The following is a 16,987-nucleotide window of genomic DNA, read 5'->3' as shown; positions in this document are numbered from 1 at the left end:
GTGTTTTCCCACTGATGAACCAACGATAATGTTCCTCTCCTTTATAACTTTGTGCTTTTCTTTGGAGTTAGTAATTGGGGTGTTTTTCTTCTTTTTAGATTTTATGTAGCTGTCATGAATCCTTTCCACACTCTTCAATAGAACTATAAAACTCTTGTTTGCACTTCCTATATTATCAAACATATCAGATAACCTGTAAGTTTTTTTCTGAAAGCCTCTTCCTGGACCCTCCATTTTTTCTGTTCCAAGCTGGACGGTGTGCTATCTAGGTCTCCTGCATGGCGGCAGCTTTTGGTGATTTTCCTCACCCTCATTAACGTGGTAATTCCCTTCGTCTCTCTCTGTGTTCTGCCCTTTCTTTGATCTCATGCATTTCTCTTAAATGGTTTATTTCATTGTTCATGTGGAGCATATCCTGCAGGAGCTTCTTGAGAAGAGGTGTACAGGTGGCAAACCTGACACCTTAGATGACAATGATGAACCCTCTCTGAGGAGAAAGGGGCCCATGTTTTCTGGGGAAGGAAGAGAAGCAGGAGAGAAGGATGAGAGAGAGACAGATGAGGAAGAGAGGAAAATGTTTCCACCCTGGTCTTTTCTCCTAATGCCTCTGTAGGCCAAAGTCGTGTCTTAGTAATTTTGCTTCTTTAATGCTTTGCCCACAGTGAACACTTAACAGATGTTCTTCAATGAATGAACACACACAGATAGCCTCATATTTCCTGCTCTTTGAAGTGATAGAGAGTCCTTAGAAGCCATTAGTCAGCTTCTTATAAAGACCTGCTCGAAAAATGAACTCCAGTTATTAAAAGATGCCACCAAAATCAAACCTATTTCTTACCTCCTCATCATATAGAACATAAATCTGATCCCCTCCCCCATTAACTTTTATTCTACTCTCCCTGCTTCGCCAGATGATACAATCCTTGAGACCCAAACTAGCATATGATTCATCTTTGCATCCCTGATAATGCCATGCATTGTATAATTCTCACTAAAGGTTTGTTCAATGACTCTTCATCACACACATGGCCTTTCTGATATGCATTGAATGAGCCTGCCTTGTTCTAGCATCAGAGACTTTACAATTGCTGCTCCCTCTGCCTGCAGCACTCTTTCCCTGACTCATGACCTGGCAATTTTCATCCTGCAGATGAAGCTTGCCCATCATCTTATCTTCCCAGCCCGATCTAAAGATACTGTCTGTTCCCTGACCCATTGCCCATCATCCTGTGATGGGAGTACCTGTCATTATCAGAAATGACCTTATGTGTGTCTTTATTTATTTTCCCTGATAAATGGAGACTCTATAGATGTACCTTTCTGTCTCATCCACTGCTGTATCTCCACACCTAGAACAGGGTCTGCTGAATAAAAGTGTATTAAATGAACAATATGAGCTGTTGAGAGAATGACAATGTTAATAACTTCGTCTAACCTTTACTGGATTACGTGAGTGGTTAGAGAGCACATACACATTCACCTTCTTTGAAAGTTTTCCTCAACCATGCACACTTTTTAAGAATATAGAAATAATTGAACATTCAGGGAACAAGATTACCCTAAGATTTTGTGTATTCCTTATGGATGCCTTGGATCTAGAAAGGAAAGAGGTGAGCAAATATTGCATTGAGGAGATCTGTCCCTTGAATTTCATCTGAGAAATCAAAAGTCGTACGTTTAAATCCTGTCTGCCCAGGTGCCTCAGACACATACAACTGGCTTTACTCTTAAGTCAGCCTATTTAACTATGCCCTCAAAATAAGCAGTGGTGAAACTTATTTTGTATGTAGTTTGGATCATATTGCTTTTAAGAATTCCATATCTAGGTTGCTGTTCCTGTATGGCATGGAGACCCTGATAATTAGGTTTCTGTGACTTAGAGACGGTCTGAAGCTCTGTCTATAAAAAGCCATTCCTCCTGAAAACAGGACAGAAGTATATACATACACTGAAGTAATATTCCCAGAGAAGAAATGTGGCATGAGAAGCAAGACAGTTTGAGTGCTCCTCCCTCGCCCCATTTGAGTGCAATGAAATCAGAATCGACATGTTAAAACTAGTCAGTGATGCCGAGGGTCCTGCAGAAATTGACCCTTGTCTCTAGAGCAAGGTTTCTAGAATAGCACTTTTGATTTGGGGCTGGATAATTCTTTGTTGTGGGGCAGTATCTGTGTGCTATAGGATGTTTAGCGGCATCCCTGGCCTCTACTCACTACATGCCAATAGCAGCAACCCCCTCATTCCCTGCTGCAAAGGGTAAAACCAAAAATGTCTTCAGACATTGCAAAACCTGGTTGAGAACCACTACTCTAGAAAATGCATAGAGGATCTAGCCTTAAACTATGCCTCTGGGTTTGTTTAAACCCCATTATTTCCACCATTAATGCAGCAGTGGTAGGGAAGACTCCTTAACTTCCACCTTGTCATGTGTATATGTCTTCTCAGTCATATCAAAGTACTGTGGTTTAAACCAATGTCCCCCCCAACCCACCCACCTCTACTGATAAAAATATATCACACTACTCTAGTGCAGCCTTAGGTTCCTCTTCTGCACACACATGTGTACAGCCTGTCCATGATGTATGCCTTCCAGCTGGCAAAGGTCTTTTCTGGGTCTTCGTGTGGTATCTGAACATGTCCCAATTCTCTATTTTCTTAAGACCCCTCTTTGAGGTCATTGCTCTGACACTGTTTAGTTATGTAACACTGTGGTGAGCTACAATTATTTAAACAATGAAAAATCTCCTGAGTTGGTGGTTTCTGCAATATAGGGAGGGTCATTCATTCATTTTCAGCACATATTTATTGAATATTTATGTGGGCTGCTCTTGGCACTGGGAATAAACAGCTGTAAACAACGCACAACACACTTGCCTTCTTGGAGCCTACACTCTGATAGGGGAAGACAGACAATAAATAAATATAATATATGTTAGGTGAAAAATACATCAACATGAGAATAAAGGCTGGGCGTGGTGTCTCACACATGTAATCCCAGCACTTCGGGAGGCTGAGGCGGGAGGAGCACGTGAGCCCAGGAGTTCAAGAGAACCCTGGCCAGCACGGTGAGACCCCATCTCTACTGAAAATATAAAAATTAGCTGCGTGTGATGGCATGTGCCTGTAGTTCCAGCTACTCAGGAGGCTGAGACAGGAGAATTGCTCGAACCCGGGAGATGGAGGTTGCAGTGAGCTGAGATCGCACTACTGCACTCCAGCATGGGCAACAGAGCAAGACTCTGTCTCAAAAAAAAAAAGGAGAAAGGCCGGATATGGTGGCTTCTGCCTGTAATCCCAGCACTTTGAGAGGCCGAGGTGGGTGGATCACTTGAGTCCGGGAGTTTGAGACCAGCTTGGGCAACATAGTGAAACCCATCTCTACAAAAAATGCACACACAGAAATTAGCTGGGCATGGTAGAATGTGTCTGTGGTCCCAGTTGCTCAGGAGGCTGAGGTGAGAGGATTGTTTGAATCCAGGAGGTGGAGGCAGAGGTTGCAGTGAGCCATGATTGTGCCATTGGACTCCAGCCTGGGTGACAGAGTGAAATCTTGTCTCAAAAAAAAGATGAGGAGAAGGAACACTAGATGAGGGAGCCTTGTGTTTTCAAATAGGGTCAAGCAAGATGTAAAGGAAGTTCAGGAGCAGGATGTTTGGACATCTCAGGGGAGAAGAGTTCTAGGCAGTGGGAACCGTAAGTGCAAAGGGCAAGAGGCAGGAGTGTGCTTGGTATATGTGAAGGGTAGTGAGGAGTGTCAGGGAGAGAGCTGTAGAAGAGGGGGTGTGGAGGTGTGGTATGAACATACCATATAGAGCTTTAGAGGCCTGTTGAGACTCTTCTTCAATTTTTTATAAGACAAAATTTCAAACATACACTAAAGTACAGAGAATAGTATAATGAACCCCTTATTTGCCTGTTATCCAAGTTTAATAAATAGTAACCAAAGCCACTTTAATTTTATATACTCTTACTCCCCCTCCCCAGATCATTTGGAAGCAAACTCTATATGTATTACTTCATATGTAAATATTTTTGTATGTATCTATAAAAGGGAATTAAAGGTGATCATGATCCAATATTATCTTTAAGATGATTGGCTAGTTTTATCAGATATCCAAACCATGTGTGTATATATATGCACACGTATATACATATACTCAATATATATTTCAGGCTGAAGTGTGTACATATACAATATCATGCTGATTATTTCCTAAATACCTGATTATGTGTGCATTTGTTTATAGTTTGATTGGTTTGATATCAGGACCCATTAAAAAGTTCATATATTACAATTAGTTGATATGTCTCTTAAGGTTTTTTTTTTTTTTTTTTTTTTTTTTTTTTTATGGTAAAGACAGGGTCTTGCTATGTTGCCCATGCTGGTCTCGAGCTCCTGGCCTCAAGTAATCCTCCCACCTCAGCCTCCCAACATGCTGGAATTACAGGCATGAGCCACTGTGCCTGGCCTTCTCTTAAACTTTGGATTCCCCTTCCATCTTTTCTTCCTCCCCATTAAAATTTTAAGAAACTAGGTCATTTGTTGTGACTTTTGTATCTAACTTTTGCTGATCACGTCTCTGTGATATTGTTTAACACATTCCCTTGTCTCTAACCTGTAACTTGATATTTTGATGTAGAGGCTTGGTTCTATCCAGGGGTGCTGGAGTCTTTTTGGTAAGACTACTTCATGTGTGTTGTCTTGAGAAGCTCACAGTGTCCAGGGTTTCTCTCTTTGTGATGTCAGCAGTCACTGATGATCATGGCTTAGATTCCCTGGGGTTCTTTAGAGTATACAAAATTTTGATATTTTATGACCGCAGTTCCCCCTTTATTCACCAATCGGAATGCATCTATAAAGTGAATGATTTCCCCATCTGTGAGGTGTAACTCATAGGGAATGCAGGGGATGTGCTTGATTCTTTCCCTGTATCAGCTTTCAAGATTACTGCAGCAGTTCTCTAGCATCCTCTCAAGGTGACGTAACTTTCTCTTCTTGAACTCATGACATTTGATATGTTGTAATACATTACCATTGTTGTTCCTATTGATGCTTGATTATCCCATTTGGGGCCAAATGTCCTAAATTTGTGGCTTCTACTCACAGGGAAGATGTTGGAGATTTTGAACAGCAGAGTGACATATTCTGAAAGTGATCACTCTGGAGTTTATGTGGTCACCAAGGTGTAGAGGGTACCTGGGAGGAAGTAGACCAGTTAAGAGGAATAATCTAGCCAAGATACAATGTATTTGGGGTCAATGTATTTTGACATTAGGTGGAAATAATGGTGGCATTCTGGATATTTTACATTGAAAGGAAGCTTATTTTGGAGTTTTGGAGGGCAGGATGGTGAGTTTTCTTTTGGGTTTGTTAAATTAGGGGTAGTAATAGGAAACTGAAGTGAAAATGTATTGTAGTCCATTGGCTATATGGAACTGAAGTTTACCTCAGAAGATCTGTGTGTAGAAGGCTATTGAATAATATTCTAATGTGTTTCCTGAGATGAAGGTCTACCTTAAAAGTTAAAGAATTTGAGGATTTTGCTTTATTTTTTGTTATAGGGTGGTAACTGATTTTTTTCTTTTATTTATCATAATCTGGCTGTGACACCCATGCTTTCGAACTTTCCCTGACCAACTTTCCTAAGGAAAGTTGAGGCCTCTTTTTTGTGCTCTATTATATCTTGTTTGTTTGTTTGAGATGGAGTCTTGCTGTGTTGCCCAGGCTGGTCTCAAAACTGCTGGACTCAAGCAGTCTTCCCGCCTCAACCTTCTGAGTAGCTGGGATCCATTATATCTTTTTAGTATTTCCTTTTGTGATGCTTTTTTCTACTAAATTACAATTACTTTTTACATCTCTATCTGCCTCTCTATGGAGTCAGTGACTATATTTCAAGTATGGATTTGTTCCCTCCAAAGGGTAGGAGGATTGGTTGGTTCTGTGAGCTCACACTGAGAGATAAGCTGGTACCTAGTTAACATTAACAAATGCCCCAGAGCAAGTTGATAGTTAAGGATGTAGAAAAGAGTTCTGAGAGTATCCTATAAACCTCCACTGGCCCATATGCACCTTTGTGGAGTTAGAAACGGGTAGCCCTCCAGAAGGGCACAGAGCTGAGGGAGACTTCGTGAAAATGAGAAAAATGGAGTGGAAGAAGCCCAGAGCCAGGTGCAGGCATAAAACCATGGAAAGCAGACTCAATGTTGGTTCCCACTTCCCTCCTTGCCCAGGGCACAACCTGAACAGCTACCTGTGGCATCCCTGCCTAGACAGGCCTCTGGGATAAGAGTAAATTCACAGACCAGGATCTAATCCTAGTATAGCCGCCAACTGTGTGCCCTCAGTTTCTTCATCTGTAAAAAGACGGAGTTTGACTTCATAGCCTTTGAAATATAACTGCTTGAATATACTTGCTATTTTACCGCAGTTTGGCTCTCTCTCTCTCTCTTTTTGCGTGTGTGTGTATGTGTGAGAGAGAAAGAGAGAGAAAGAGAAAGAGATGCCTTGTAGTACTTGAAAATTAGAATTCTTGATAAAATTAAACTCTAATTTGTTCTAGTATTTCTTCTCAACAAACCAGGGGTTGCCAAGTTTTAAAACATTTTAAAATGCATTATAGGAAGTGAGTCAGTTACGTTCTTCATACACTACAATGGAAGTACACTTAGTTCCAAGTTATGAATGCTGTGAAAAATTAGGTTCTTTGAATAAATACAAGATGAAACTTTCAGGCTTTCAAAATTCATGTTCTTTCTTTCTCTCCTTATTCATATTAGATTGCTTTTGTAAAGTATACAGCACTGCGATCTTAAAAATGAGCTTTTTGAAAATAAAAATCCAAGTGCCTATCTCTTGCATTTCCAGTTGGTAGTTTCCTATCGGGTTTGCCTGTTCACACAAGTCTTTGCTGCACAACGGAGTCTGACTTCCCCCAAATTAATGCAGTTAGTTTATTCCTCGTTCTGATGATTGCCATATTTAGAGAAAGATCTAATTATTTTTATGTGGCACTATCCTCATTTCTTTCTTGGGGACTATGAGTGATTTAGTTAACTCCACCAAGGGAAGTGTAAGACGAGCCTCCTCAGGGTGGCTGAATTCTATTTGAGAGCATCACAGGGAGGTGGGGAATAGTTGACGTGTGCTGAGATAAACTCTTTTACAAGTATGACACTGTTGCTTTATTTTTTTGCCCCAGTCTGCAGGGTGAAAAGGACTTTTCATTTCACTGAAGTGAAAAGTGGGTCTGTGAGTAGAGCGACTTTCTTAAAAAAAAAAAAAAATCAGAAACCAATTACTTGATATGCAGAGCTGCAAGCCTCGTTCCTTTAACAAAATCAGTGCAGTGTGCACTGCCGTTAACCTGAGGAAAGCAGCTGACATCTCTTGATTACGGCTAGAGGTGGAAGGACCCAAACTTGCAGCCTCCCCCTCCCCCTCGAGAGAGTGTTAGTCCAGTCCTTTAGAGAGGTTCGGTTTGGCTCTCTGTCATCACCGGGACGCTGGCAGGGAGTGTGTGTCATGGTTACAATAGAGTGTGCTAACATATAACAACCATGAAAGCCCAGCGGGAAAGGCTACAGATTCCGGGGCTGACCTTGGAGTAAGTATTGTCTGTCTTTAATATTTTAATGCTTTCTGCATGGCACTCGCTTTCCGGCGACCAATAGCTATTTAGCATTTGTTTGTACTGACAGCCTCAGAGCACTGCAGTGTGAGGTGGAGGAACATGTCTTAAATGCATGGCATTTGGTTTCAGCTAATGTGGACACCCAGACCAGCATTTTGCATTGCAGTCAGAGGAAAAGCATTGCTGCATATTTAAAGTTACTAAACCCCAGTTCTGGAAACATCTTAACAGCTCATTGTGAAAGAATGTATCACTAGGCCATGGTGTATCTGTCTTTTTCTCCTTCTCTCTTACTGTTTATCCCTATGTTGCCTTTTTCTAAAGAAAGGCCTCTGTCTGCATTGAATAATAGAAGACATTACAATGGATTAGAGTGCAAGAGAAGGGTTATTTGTGACGTTCATTAGATGTGATCCATGTTTTATCTGTGCAACAGAATATTAATGAACTGTGGTACATTTAGAATCCTGTCTGCAGAATCTCCAGCCACTGCATGCAATGTGTTTACCTAGTTGAGCTGTGTGTTTGCTTAGCTGCTTTTTTTTTAACCCATTAACTCATCTGACTGCCTTCTGATGTGATGTAGCTACGTGAACATGTCCACATCTAATTTGTGGTGCAGAAGTTAGACATCTGTGATGCAGGAAGTGTCAGCAAATTTTTATTTTAAATCTGTTAGTCAAAGATGCAGAAGCTGTGAGTTAGTCTGTGCTGTCACAGTTAAAATAATAAACAGCAAAATATAAATCCAGTAGACAAATATAAATATCCCTCTTTCTAACTTACAGCACAGATATAAAATTACATTTTAGTGAAATCTGTATAGTCCCAATAATCTCATACTGGACTGTCTCCAGAAAGAGACTGCAGGATGAGAACTATGCTTGGTTCTGAGGATTTATTATTCCTCTTGAATTTTGTAGATGCATCATACAAGAGAAATCATTTCCTTAATTAATAAAAGCATGACATTCTGAAGTGAATACTTTTCTAACCAGTCTTTGCTCTAAAATTGTGCCCTGATTTTATACTAACGAGGGGCTCACTTACAAGAAGTTAGAGGGCTCTCACAACCTTCTTGCTAGCTGTGACATTCTTCATATTAGAGGTACGAATAGTATTTACCCATTGCCCTAACATTTCTCCCATCTCCACCCCCACCCTAACATTCAACTCTCACCATCTGTGTGGAATATTTTAGTGGCATGCACTCATTCTTCTACTTAACCCTCCTCTCTCTAGCTGGAAATGCATAACTGAGCCATAGCTCTATGTTTAAAACCCAGAGGCATTAACCTCCAGCTTTGCTTTTGCCTCTGTTTTTTGTTGTGCTGTTTCCTGGTTGTTTTCTTTGGACTTAGTAGATATCATTTCACATGAGGCTTTTTCTTTCTTTCCTCTTCTTCCTTTCCTTTTTTTCTTTCTTTTTTCAATCTTGTCTACATTTAGAGGAGACAATTCAAAGTAACTTTTTAAAAATATGAACTCAGTTGTATCAAACATTCCATTTTATGATTAGAAGGACTGAATTATGCCACGAGTTTTATGACCTTGCCAGCGTCGACACAGGACATAACAGTCAGCTAAACACAGGGGATCTTTGGATGTTGTTTTCGTATCAGGCCACGCCCCCTCCTTCTATCCTCTTATCTTGGTAAATATTACTGTGCCTTTAAAATAGATAATTCTGTTTGCCTAGGGAGCGTGAGAGTGGAATAGAGAATCACTCTTAATATCATCGTAGTATTAGCATGTGATTTACTTTGAACATTTTGTTTACCTTGAAATGCAAAATTACTCTAAAATAGACATAGCTAACTTTACATTCACTCATGGAGAAAGCTAATTCTGCAGTCTTTGAGTAAATTCAACTTCTAGCCACTGCAGAGGAATGCTATAATGGAAAGTCTTATCACTGATTCTATTAAAAGCAGATTTAATGTATATAAATTTAATTATTTGGGAATTTTAGTCTTAACTCACACAGCAAATGTGTAGAGCAGCTTTTGAATGTTCGTTCATGAGACATTACTGTTTTTCTTTCAGAAGAGTTTATTCCATAAGCACTGCAGCTGTGGAGTATTATATGAGCCTATTTTATGCTCTGTAGATGCAATCTAGAATTTTCCATTGGATTTATCAATAAACACAGGGCAGTTTCTGATTCCTGTTTCAGATATTGAAATCTTAGGTGTGAGACATCAAATATATATTTCAGAAATTAATAAGTTGTTAATTTATACAGAAATTTATGATGCCTGAATAGCCTATGCCTGGCTTTCCAGTTTCTGAGAAAGGTAGATTTGTTTTTTCTTTTTTCATTGTTAAGTATAGAATTGGGTACATAGACACTTCATAGCACTCATCATGTGTGTTTCCGCATGGAGACGGGGAGCGGCGTTAGTGCCTATGCATGCCGATTTTAGGACCGGAAGGAATAGATAAGACTGTACTTAGACAAAATGACGGACATATCAGGGGACATTCCTGAGAGCTTTCCAATGAGCTGTTAAGTTAGAGTACAGCATGTTGAAGAGCAGCAGCTTTTGAATATGCTCTGAGTGTATAAGGAAGATAATTCCTTACTAATTACAAGTGCTGGTACCAGATCAGAGAATGGTCTTAGAAGATATAAAACTTTACTCTGTTGAAACATTATATTTTTTAAATTAGAGCATTTGAACAATAATTTTATATTTTAGTTTAAAACAAATACAGCCAAGTCTCAATTATCCATATAATGGGAGACAAGGATGGCATTTAGAATTTGCAAACCATAGTAAGCCCACATCTGACTTTAGCCATCATTGCCAACCCTCTGTGCCAATGAAGAGCACAACCAGCTTGAATCAACCAAAATGCAGCTCTGTTTCAAGACCTCATTCTCTGAGATAGGAAAACATGATACAGTGTAGAGCCATCGTCCAGCAGAGAGGCAAAATAACATTCTTTAAGAAACTCTCTGCACTAGCTAGGCACGGTGGTGCGTGCCTATAGTTCTTGCTACTCAGGAGGCTGAGATGGAAAGCTCTCTTGAGCCCAGCAGTGCAAGTTCAGCCTGGGAGGCATATCGAGACCCCATCTCTAAAAAAGGAAAAAGGCAGCCACAGTGGCTTACGCCTATAATCCCAGCACTTCGAGAGGCTGAAGCGGGAGAATCACTTGAGCCCAGGAGTTTGAGATCAGGCTGAGCAACACGGGGAAACCCCATCTCTACAAAAAATACAAAAATTGGCCAGGTATGGTTGTGTGTGCTTATAGTCCTGGCTACTTGGGAGGCCAAGGTGGGGGGATCACTTTGAGCCCAGGAGGTGGAGGCTGCAGTAAGCCACTACACTCCAGCCTGGGTGACTAGAGTGAGACCTTGTCTCAAAAAGAACAACAGAAAATAAAAAAGGAAAGGAAAGAAACTCATTGCACTATAGCAGGAGTTTCTATTGCTCACTTGAGTCTTAGAGTTGGGGCCAGAATACCTACAGAATACTTAGCTAATTTTTACTTTGATTTTGCCATGTAAAAATAGTTGGTAACTGACTAGCATCAACTTCATGCTTTAATAGATCTATTAGATCTATTGGTTAAATTGTTATACTGTATCTAATTTAAGTTTTATCTCCCTAAAAATAGAGACATGAGGCCAGAAAGAAAAAAAGATTAAATGAACTCTATTCCAACCACACTGTGATGAATATTTGAGAATTGGCTGGAATAATCGTGGTGGTTTGGATGGGTGCGTGGGGAGTGGGGGTGGCAGGGATTATAATGGTTCGTTGACAGTTGGATTTGAGAAGACCTCTCTGGAAGGTAAAATAATGTATAACTACATGTAATAATATTTGAAATTATTTATTTTGAATATACGCATAGGAACACTTTTTATCATTGCCCCTGAGGATTAGATAAAATATTGGGTCTTTGCTATAAGGAAGACTTGTTTTTCCTTGCAAAAGTGCTTAAAAACATATCTTCCTATGTGGAGTTGCTTTGCTTTTTAAAAACTACTATATTTCACCTAAATTTTTATTTGCATTGTCTTCTTAATCTAGAATAAAATATACTCAATATAAAATGGCACTGGATTTTCTTTGATGCAAAAATCACATGTCAAAGATATCTGCCAAGTTGCTTTGTGACAAAGAAAAGGCTCAAATAAAAATGGCAGCTGTAGTTTTTAAAATGTAAATTTCAGCAGGAAGCATTTTACTTGTTCTGTATTTTAGAGCTGAAAAGGGCAAGTGATTAGATGATTACCTAGTGGTGTTGATAAGCTTGCCATAGTGATTCTGGCCTAAAGGGAACACAGTCCCTTAACTGAGCTATGCTATTTTTTACTGCAATCAATTCTCCCACTTGGAATGACATTATTTTAACTTTCAGTCTCACTCCCAGGAGCCTGAGTCCAACCCCATCCAGCCCAGGCAGTCCTTGTAGTCCTCTCTTGGCCTTTCACTTTTGGAGGTAAGCATGCTCCAGGGCTTGCCCAGGGCTGCTTTGTCTTTCTGTTGCCCTATTTCCCACCACCAGCATTTGATTACTTCAGACTCTGCAATCCACAATACACAGGGTGAGGAAACTGGTTGAATTGTTTACTTGGTGACTTACTTGATCACTTACTCTATTTAGCATATTTACTCATATTTCACTTGCTGTCTCTTGACTCGTTGTTCAATGTGTGTGTATATATGACAGTTTTTCATTTTGCTTTCTTAGGAAATGATCTGCACTGAATTCTGTAAGTTTTGATCAATATAAAGATATAATTTATTAGTTTCTAGAAAACATTTCCTAATTCCTATGAGAGTATTATAATACCTGTTGCCTCAAACTATTTTATACCCTATTATTTACAGGATAATGTATTTAAATTGTCGAAAGGGTTAATATTTTTTAAATTATTTTTTAGAACTCCAAGGTATATACTCCTACCCCCTCACTCATAGGCTGATTATATTCACTCTTCTCTGTTTGTTAGATAAATATCCCCAGGGAACTCTTACATTTTAGCATAGTTTGTTATAAGAATACATGATAGAAAATACTGCTGCTATAGTATCTATAGTATGTATATTCTAATAGACTTTTCATGAATTCACTCTTTATGGATATAGTGAATCTTCCTGTATCTAATCGGAAGACACACATAGAGTACCCAGCATCCCTTTCCCCTTTTTAAAAATCCTAATCCTGTGGGGCTGGGCGCGGTGGCTCACACCTATAATCCCAGCACTTTGGGAGATCGAGGCGGGCGGATCACGAGGTCAGGAGATCGAGACCATCCTGGCTAACATGGTGAAACTCCTTCTCATTAAACATACAAAAAATTAGCTGGGAGTGGTGTCGGGCGCCCTAGTCCCAGCTACCCCATGGGAGGCTGAGGCAGGAGAATGGTGTGAACCCGGGAGCCGGAGCTTGCAGTGAGTGGAGATGTGGCCACTGCACTCCAGCCTGGGCGAAAGAGTGAGACTCTGTGTTTCAAAAAGAAAAAAATAAAATAAAATCCTACAGAAGAAAGTAGAATCAAATTATCTGTTGATGCAAAGGGCAACTTAAATTTTTTTATGAACACTTTTTATTTCGTAAATGTAAATGAATGACGAATTTGCCACTTATGGCCACTTCCTTAAAAATATCAATTTACAAGCTTTAGATGATATCAGTGGGACAATTTAACAAATTTGTTTCTTTCATATTTCTAATGTAAGGCTGAACTGAAATCTGCAAAGAATAATTGACTAGGGAAACAAATTAATGACTTGGAACTTTAGTTCTACTCTTGCTGATGGGATTGTATTTATTATTGTAAAAGTGACTTTCAACATGAGAGTTTTGTGTAATAGCTTTTATACAGCATCCTCTTGAATTTAATAGATCCTAAAACATAAGAGTAATTTTTTTTTTCCCCCTATCTGGAGAATTCCTTTGCTCTTCTAATGTGTCCATTTTGGTTATCCAACTGCAAGAAATTGAACTGTGTCCTGAACTTTTTTTCTTTAGTGTAATATGTTTTCATTAAATACAATACTCGTATTTCCTTTTCTTTATTCTTCCTAAAGGCAATAGGCTATATATGAAGATGCCATCATTAGCAGAAGAGAAAAGAGAATTAGATTCAGTGCTAAGGTCGTGCAGAGGAGGATGAGGTTCTGAAGAGTGTTTTGGGGAAAAAGTTTTAGGGAACTGGTTGCATTTGAGCTGGACCTTGAAAAATCTTGGAGGTTCAGTGAGGAGGGATTGGTGGGGGCGGGGGGGGGGTGGTGAAAGATAAAATCAGACAGAGAAAAAAAATCTAGGATGTAAGAAAACATAGCATATGGTAGAAATAATGTGTGTCACTAGGACATAGGATAGGTGAAATAGAAGAAAAGTTTGGAACTGTATAGAGATTGATATAAACTTGAAAATTAATTTGGGGGCATGCATGCTATGTAAGGCCATGAATACTAAAGCTAAAAAGTTCAATTTTCATTTTGTAAGTGTTCAGGAGTCAGAAGATGTTTTGAATAAGTAAATGACCAATCCAAGTTCAAACTGAGGAAACGTACCCTATCAATATTAAGAATAGATTGTATTTTAGGCAGAAACTCCAATGAGGATGCTAGTACAATATATAATGAGTAATAGGTCTGGGATTAGGACAACTGCAATAAACTAAATTAAAATTTGCAAAGTTCTTTATAGTTGGCCAACTGGTTTTATATACGTGGTTTCATTCCATTTAATCCACCCAACATTACGCGAGACAGAAATGAATACTGCCTTTGTTTACAGATGAAAATGTGAACACATACAGAGATTAAATAGTAGCCTAGGACACAAAACAAAGTCTCAAATCTTTCCACTGTGACTAACTTAAGACATACACATGTTGCTCTGAGATCATTTATATTGAGTTTTAATTATCTGGTTTAGGTAGACCTTGTGACCTTCTTTAGTCATTTTTATTTCCCCAAGTGCCTCACTCTATATATGGAATGTACTGTTTGAAAAAAATGCTTATTAAAGAATGAATAAATGAGTGAATAAGAAATAGAAGTTGTATTAGTTACAGTGCTGCTAATATGCCAACCACCAAATAAACACACAATGGCTCAAATACAATGGAATTGCATTGTTCACTCATAGATGAAGGGTTTGCGGGAGGATCTGCTCCATGGAGTCATTAAGGGATCCAGGGGGATCTTTAACCGGTGGCCTTCAAGGATGCCTTGGGCATCAACATTTAGCTGGTGGAAAGGGAAAGAGCATGGAGGATGGTGCACTGACAGAGCTGAAGGTGGCACACATCACTTCCATTCACATTTCATGGCCTAGAATGTGGTATTCTGACTGTATCTAACAATAGGGAAGCCTGGGAAATATGGCTTGCTGGTGTTCAGGAAAAGGAGGAAATAAGTTTGGTTAAATAGTTAGCAGTCTTTGTTGTAGACGTTGATGAAATAAAGGTGCCCCATAGCAGGTGTTCAGTAAATAATTTTCAATGAATGACTTACTTACACTGCGATTTGTAGCATTAATGACTTGAACCCAAAAAAAAACAGAGTTGGGGAGGGAGGAAAATATTGTAATGATGAGTCTGGTCATAAACACAGTGAGAAAGTTCTAGGTAGAGATATCTGGTTGGCAGCTTGAAATTGGGTATCTCTGATAGTGTGCCCCAAAATGATGGTCTAATATTATAAATTGCAAGACTCCAAATATGTTCATGCTATTACCACTGCAAAAGCATGTATTGTATCCCTGCACAGATTTTGTTTTCCTACCGTTGATTGTGATGGGTCAGATTTGTTCTTTATTCCTTTTTCATGAATGGGGCTTGAAGGTCTAGGACAGAGTGGTGGTGGTGGTGAGTATCACAGTGTCTGTGCCCTTTTGAGGTGCTGACACACAGAGTTTCTAAATATGGCAATGGAAGATTCTATTCTTTTCATAGTAAAACCCTGGAGGCAGGCTGTGCAGAGACATGAGTCAGCTCTCCATCTCCAGTGGAACTCCAGGGGCTTCTCCAGGCCAGGCTTCCTGAAGGTTGGCCAGAAATAAGACATCTGCAGCTTCCAGGACAGCTCAGTTGCTAAATAGGACTTACGTTTTGTTTAGTATGTCTGGGTAATAAGACCTTGCCCTGCCGTATGGAGGTTATGGTAAGACAAATTTGGGCTCAGTGTGAAGGAAAGAATTTTCTAAGGAAGCTTTCTGAACTTTTAATGGGCTGCCTCATCAGACCATCAGGAAGGCCAGGCACCTAGTGAGCTGGAAAGATGCAGACTGTATTCCTGTACTGAGCAGAGGATTGGACTACATTATTCTCAAAAGCCCTTCCATCTTGAAAATCTCACACTCCTTAAAAAAAAAAAAAAAAAAGAAAAACTCTTGCATCAGGACTGGAGAAATAGGCAAAATACACACTTTGTCTATAAACTAAATATATATATATATATATATATATGGCCCTAAATATCAGTTTATTAGTTACCAGTGTGACAGAGAGCATCTTCAAGACCTTAAGTGGAATTTATGTACATCTTTGCTTTCCTCCTTCTGAGGCAACCATAACCACTCAGAATTTGTCATGACCCCCAGTACTTAATAAATTGGCTACCACTTAGGAGCTGTTTGTATAATGGTGACATCAGTGGCTCCTGAGTAATATAGATGTGACTTGTGCCAGCTCCTAATCTGGACTGTGATTAGATAGCAAGATTCCAGAAGAAGCGATCTCATTTCACATTCTCAGTGTCTTTCTTGGCGCTGAGCATGCCTTGCCATCAATAGGGACCCAGTAAGTAGCTGTAGGCTGGAACACCATCACTCAGTGGCCAAGTTTCTGTTATGCCATAGTGATGTTCTTTTGTACTTCTGCTTCATTCCTCAACATCTCCCTGGATGATAATCACTCGAGAACCTGCTGGCTGCATGTCCTGTGTTCCTTGTATTTTACTTCTTCCATATTCTTTTTTGCATCTCCCTTTGGTTTCGGGAGTCTCGGAGTGGTAAACACACAGTCAGCTGTGCCAGAGTTGGCAGTAGAGAAGGTATGCTGTTTCTTCTCCTTCCATCTCCCAAATCTCTCTCTCCCTGTTTCAGCTGTGACTGCAAACACACATGCCATGTTGCTGGTAGGATATAGTACTACTTCCAGAGAAGAATATTATCACTGTGCTATCAACTCCACAAGGACAGCCATTTTTGTCTACTTTTTCACACATGTATCCACAAAACCTAAAATAGTTCCTGACTTACGTAGGAGAGGCTCCGTAAGTATGTATTGATTTAATGAATGAATGTGTTATTCCCTGGGACTCAAGCCTGTTCTGATATTTTCACCTGTGCTTAAACGTGAGATTGAGTTGTAGGTATGT

General features: G+C 39.6%; 1 protein-coding gene across 10 annotated transcripts in view; it reads left to right on the top strand.

Annotated features, from left to right (window-relative positions):
* Nucleotides 1-16,987, top strand: part of MAST4 (microtubule associated serine/threonine kinase family member 4) — a 581,240-nt gene that overhangs the window by 361,714 nt on the left and 202,539 nt on the right. The window contains exon 7 of one of the 10 annotated variants that reach the window (XM_063623229.1): nucleotides 12,009-12,089. The exons of 8 other annotated variants lie outside the window; for them this stretch is intronic. In XM_063623229.1, coding sequence (XP_063479299.1) covers nucleotides 12,009-12,089 — 81 coding nt within the window. Of the gene's footprint in view, nucleotides 1-6,487; nucleotides 7,605-12,008; nucleotides 12,090-16,987 lie in introns of those variants that run through there. One more of the 10 variants, XM_063623230.1, reaches the window with a different exon arrangement.

The sequence above is a fragment of the Symphalangus syndactylus genome, chromosome 18 (genome assembly GCF_028878055.3).
Source record: "Symphalangus syndactylus isolate Jambi chromosome 18, NHGRI_mSymSyn1-v2.1_pri, whole genome shotgun sequence".
NCBI classification, from domain to species: domain Eukaryota; kingdom Metazoa; phylum Chordata; class Mammalia; order Primates; family Hylobatidae; genus Symphalangus; species Symphalangus syndactylus.
The sequence above is the reverse complement of the archived record's forward strand: the minus strand, read 5'-3'. Positions and strand labels throughout refer to the sequence as shown.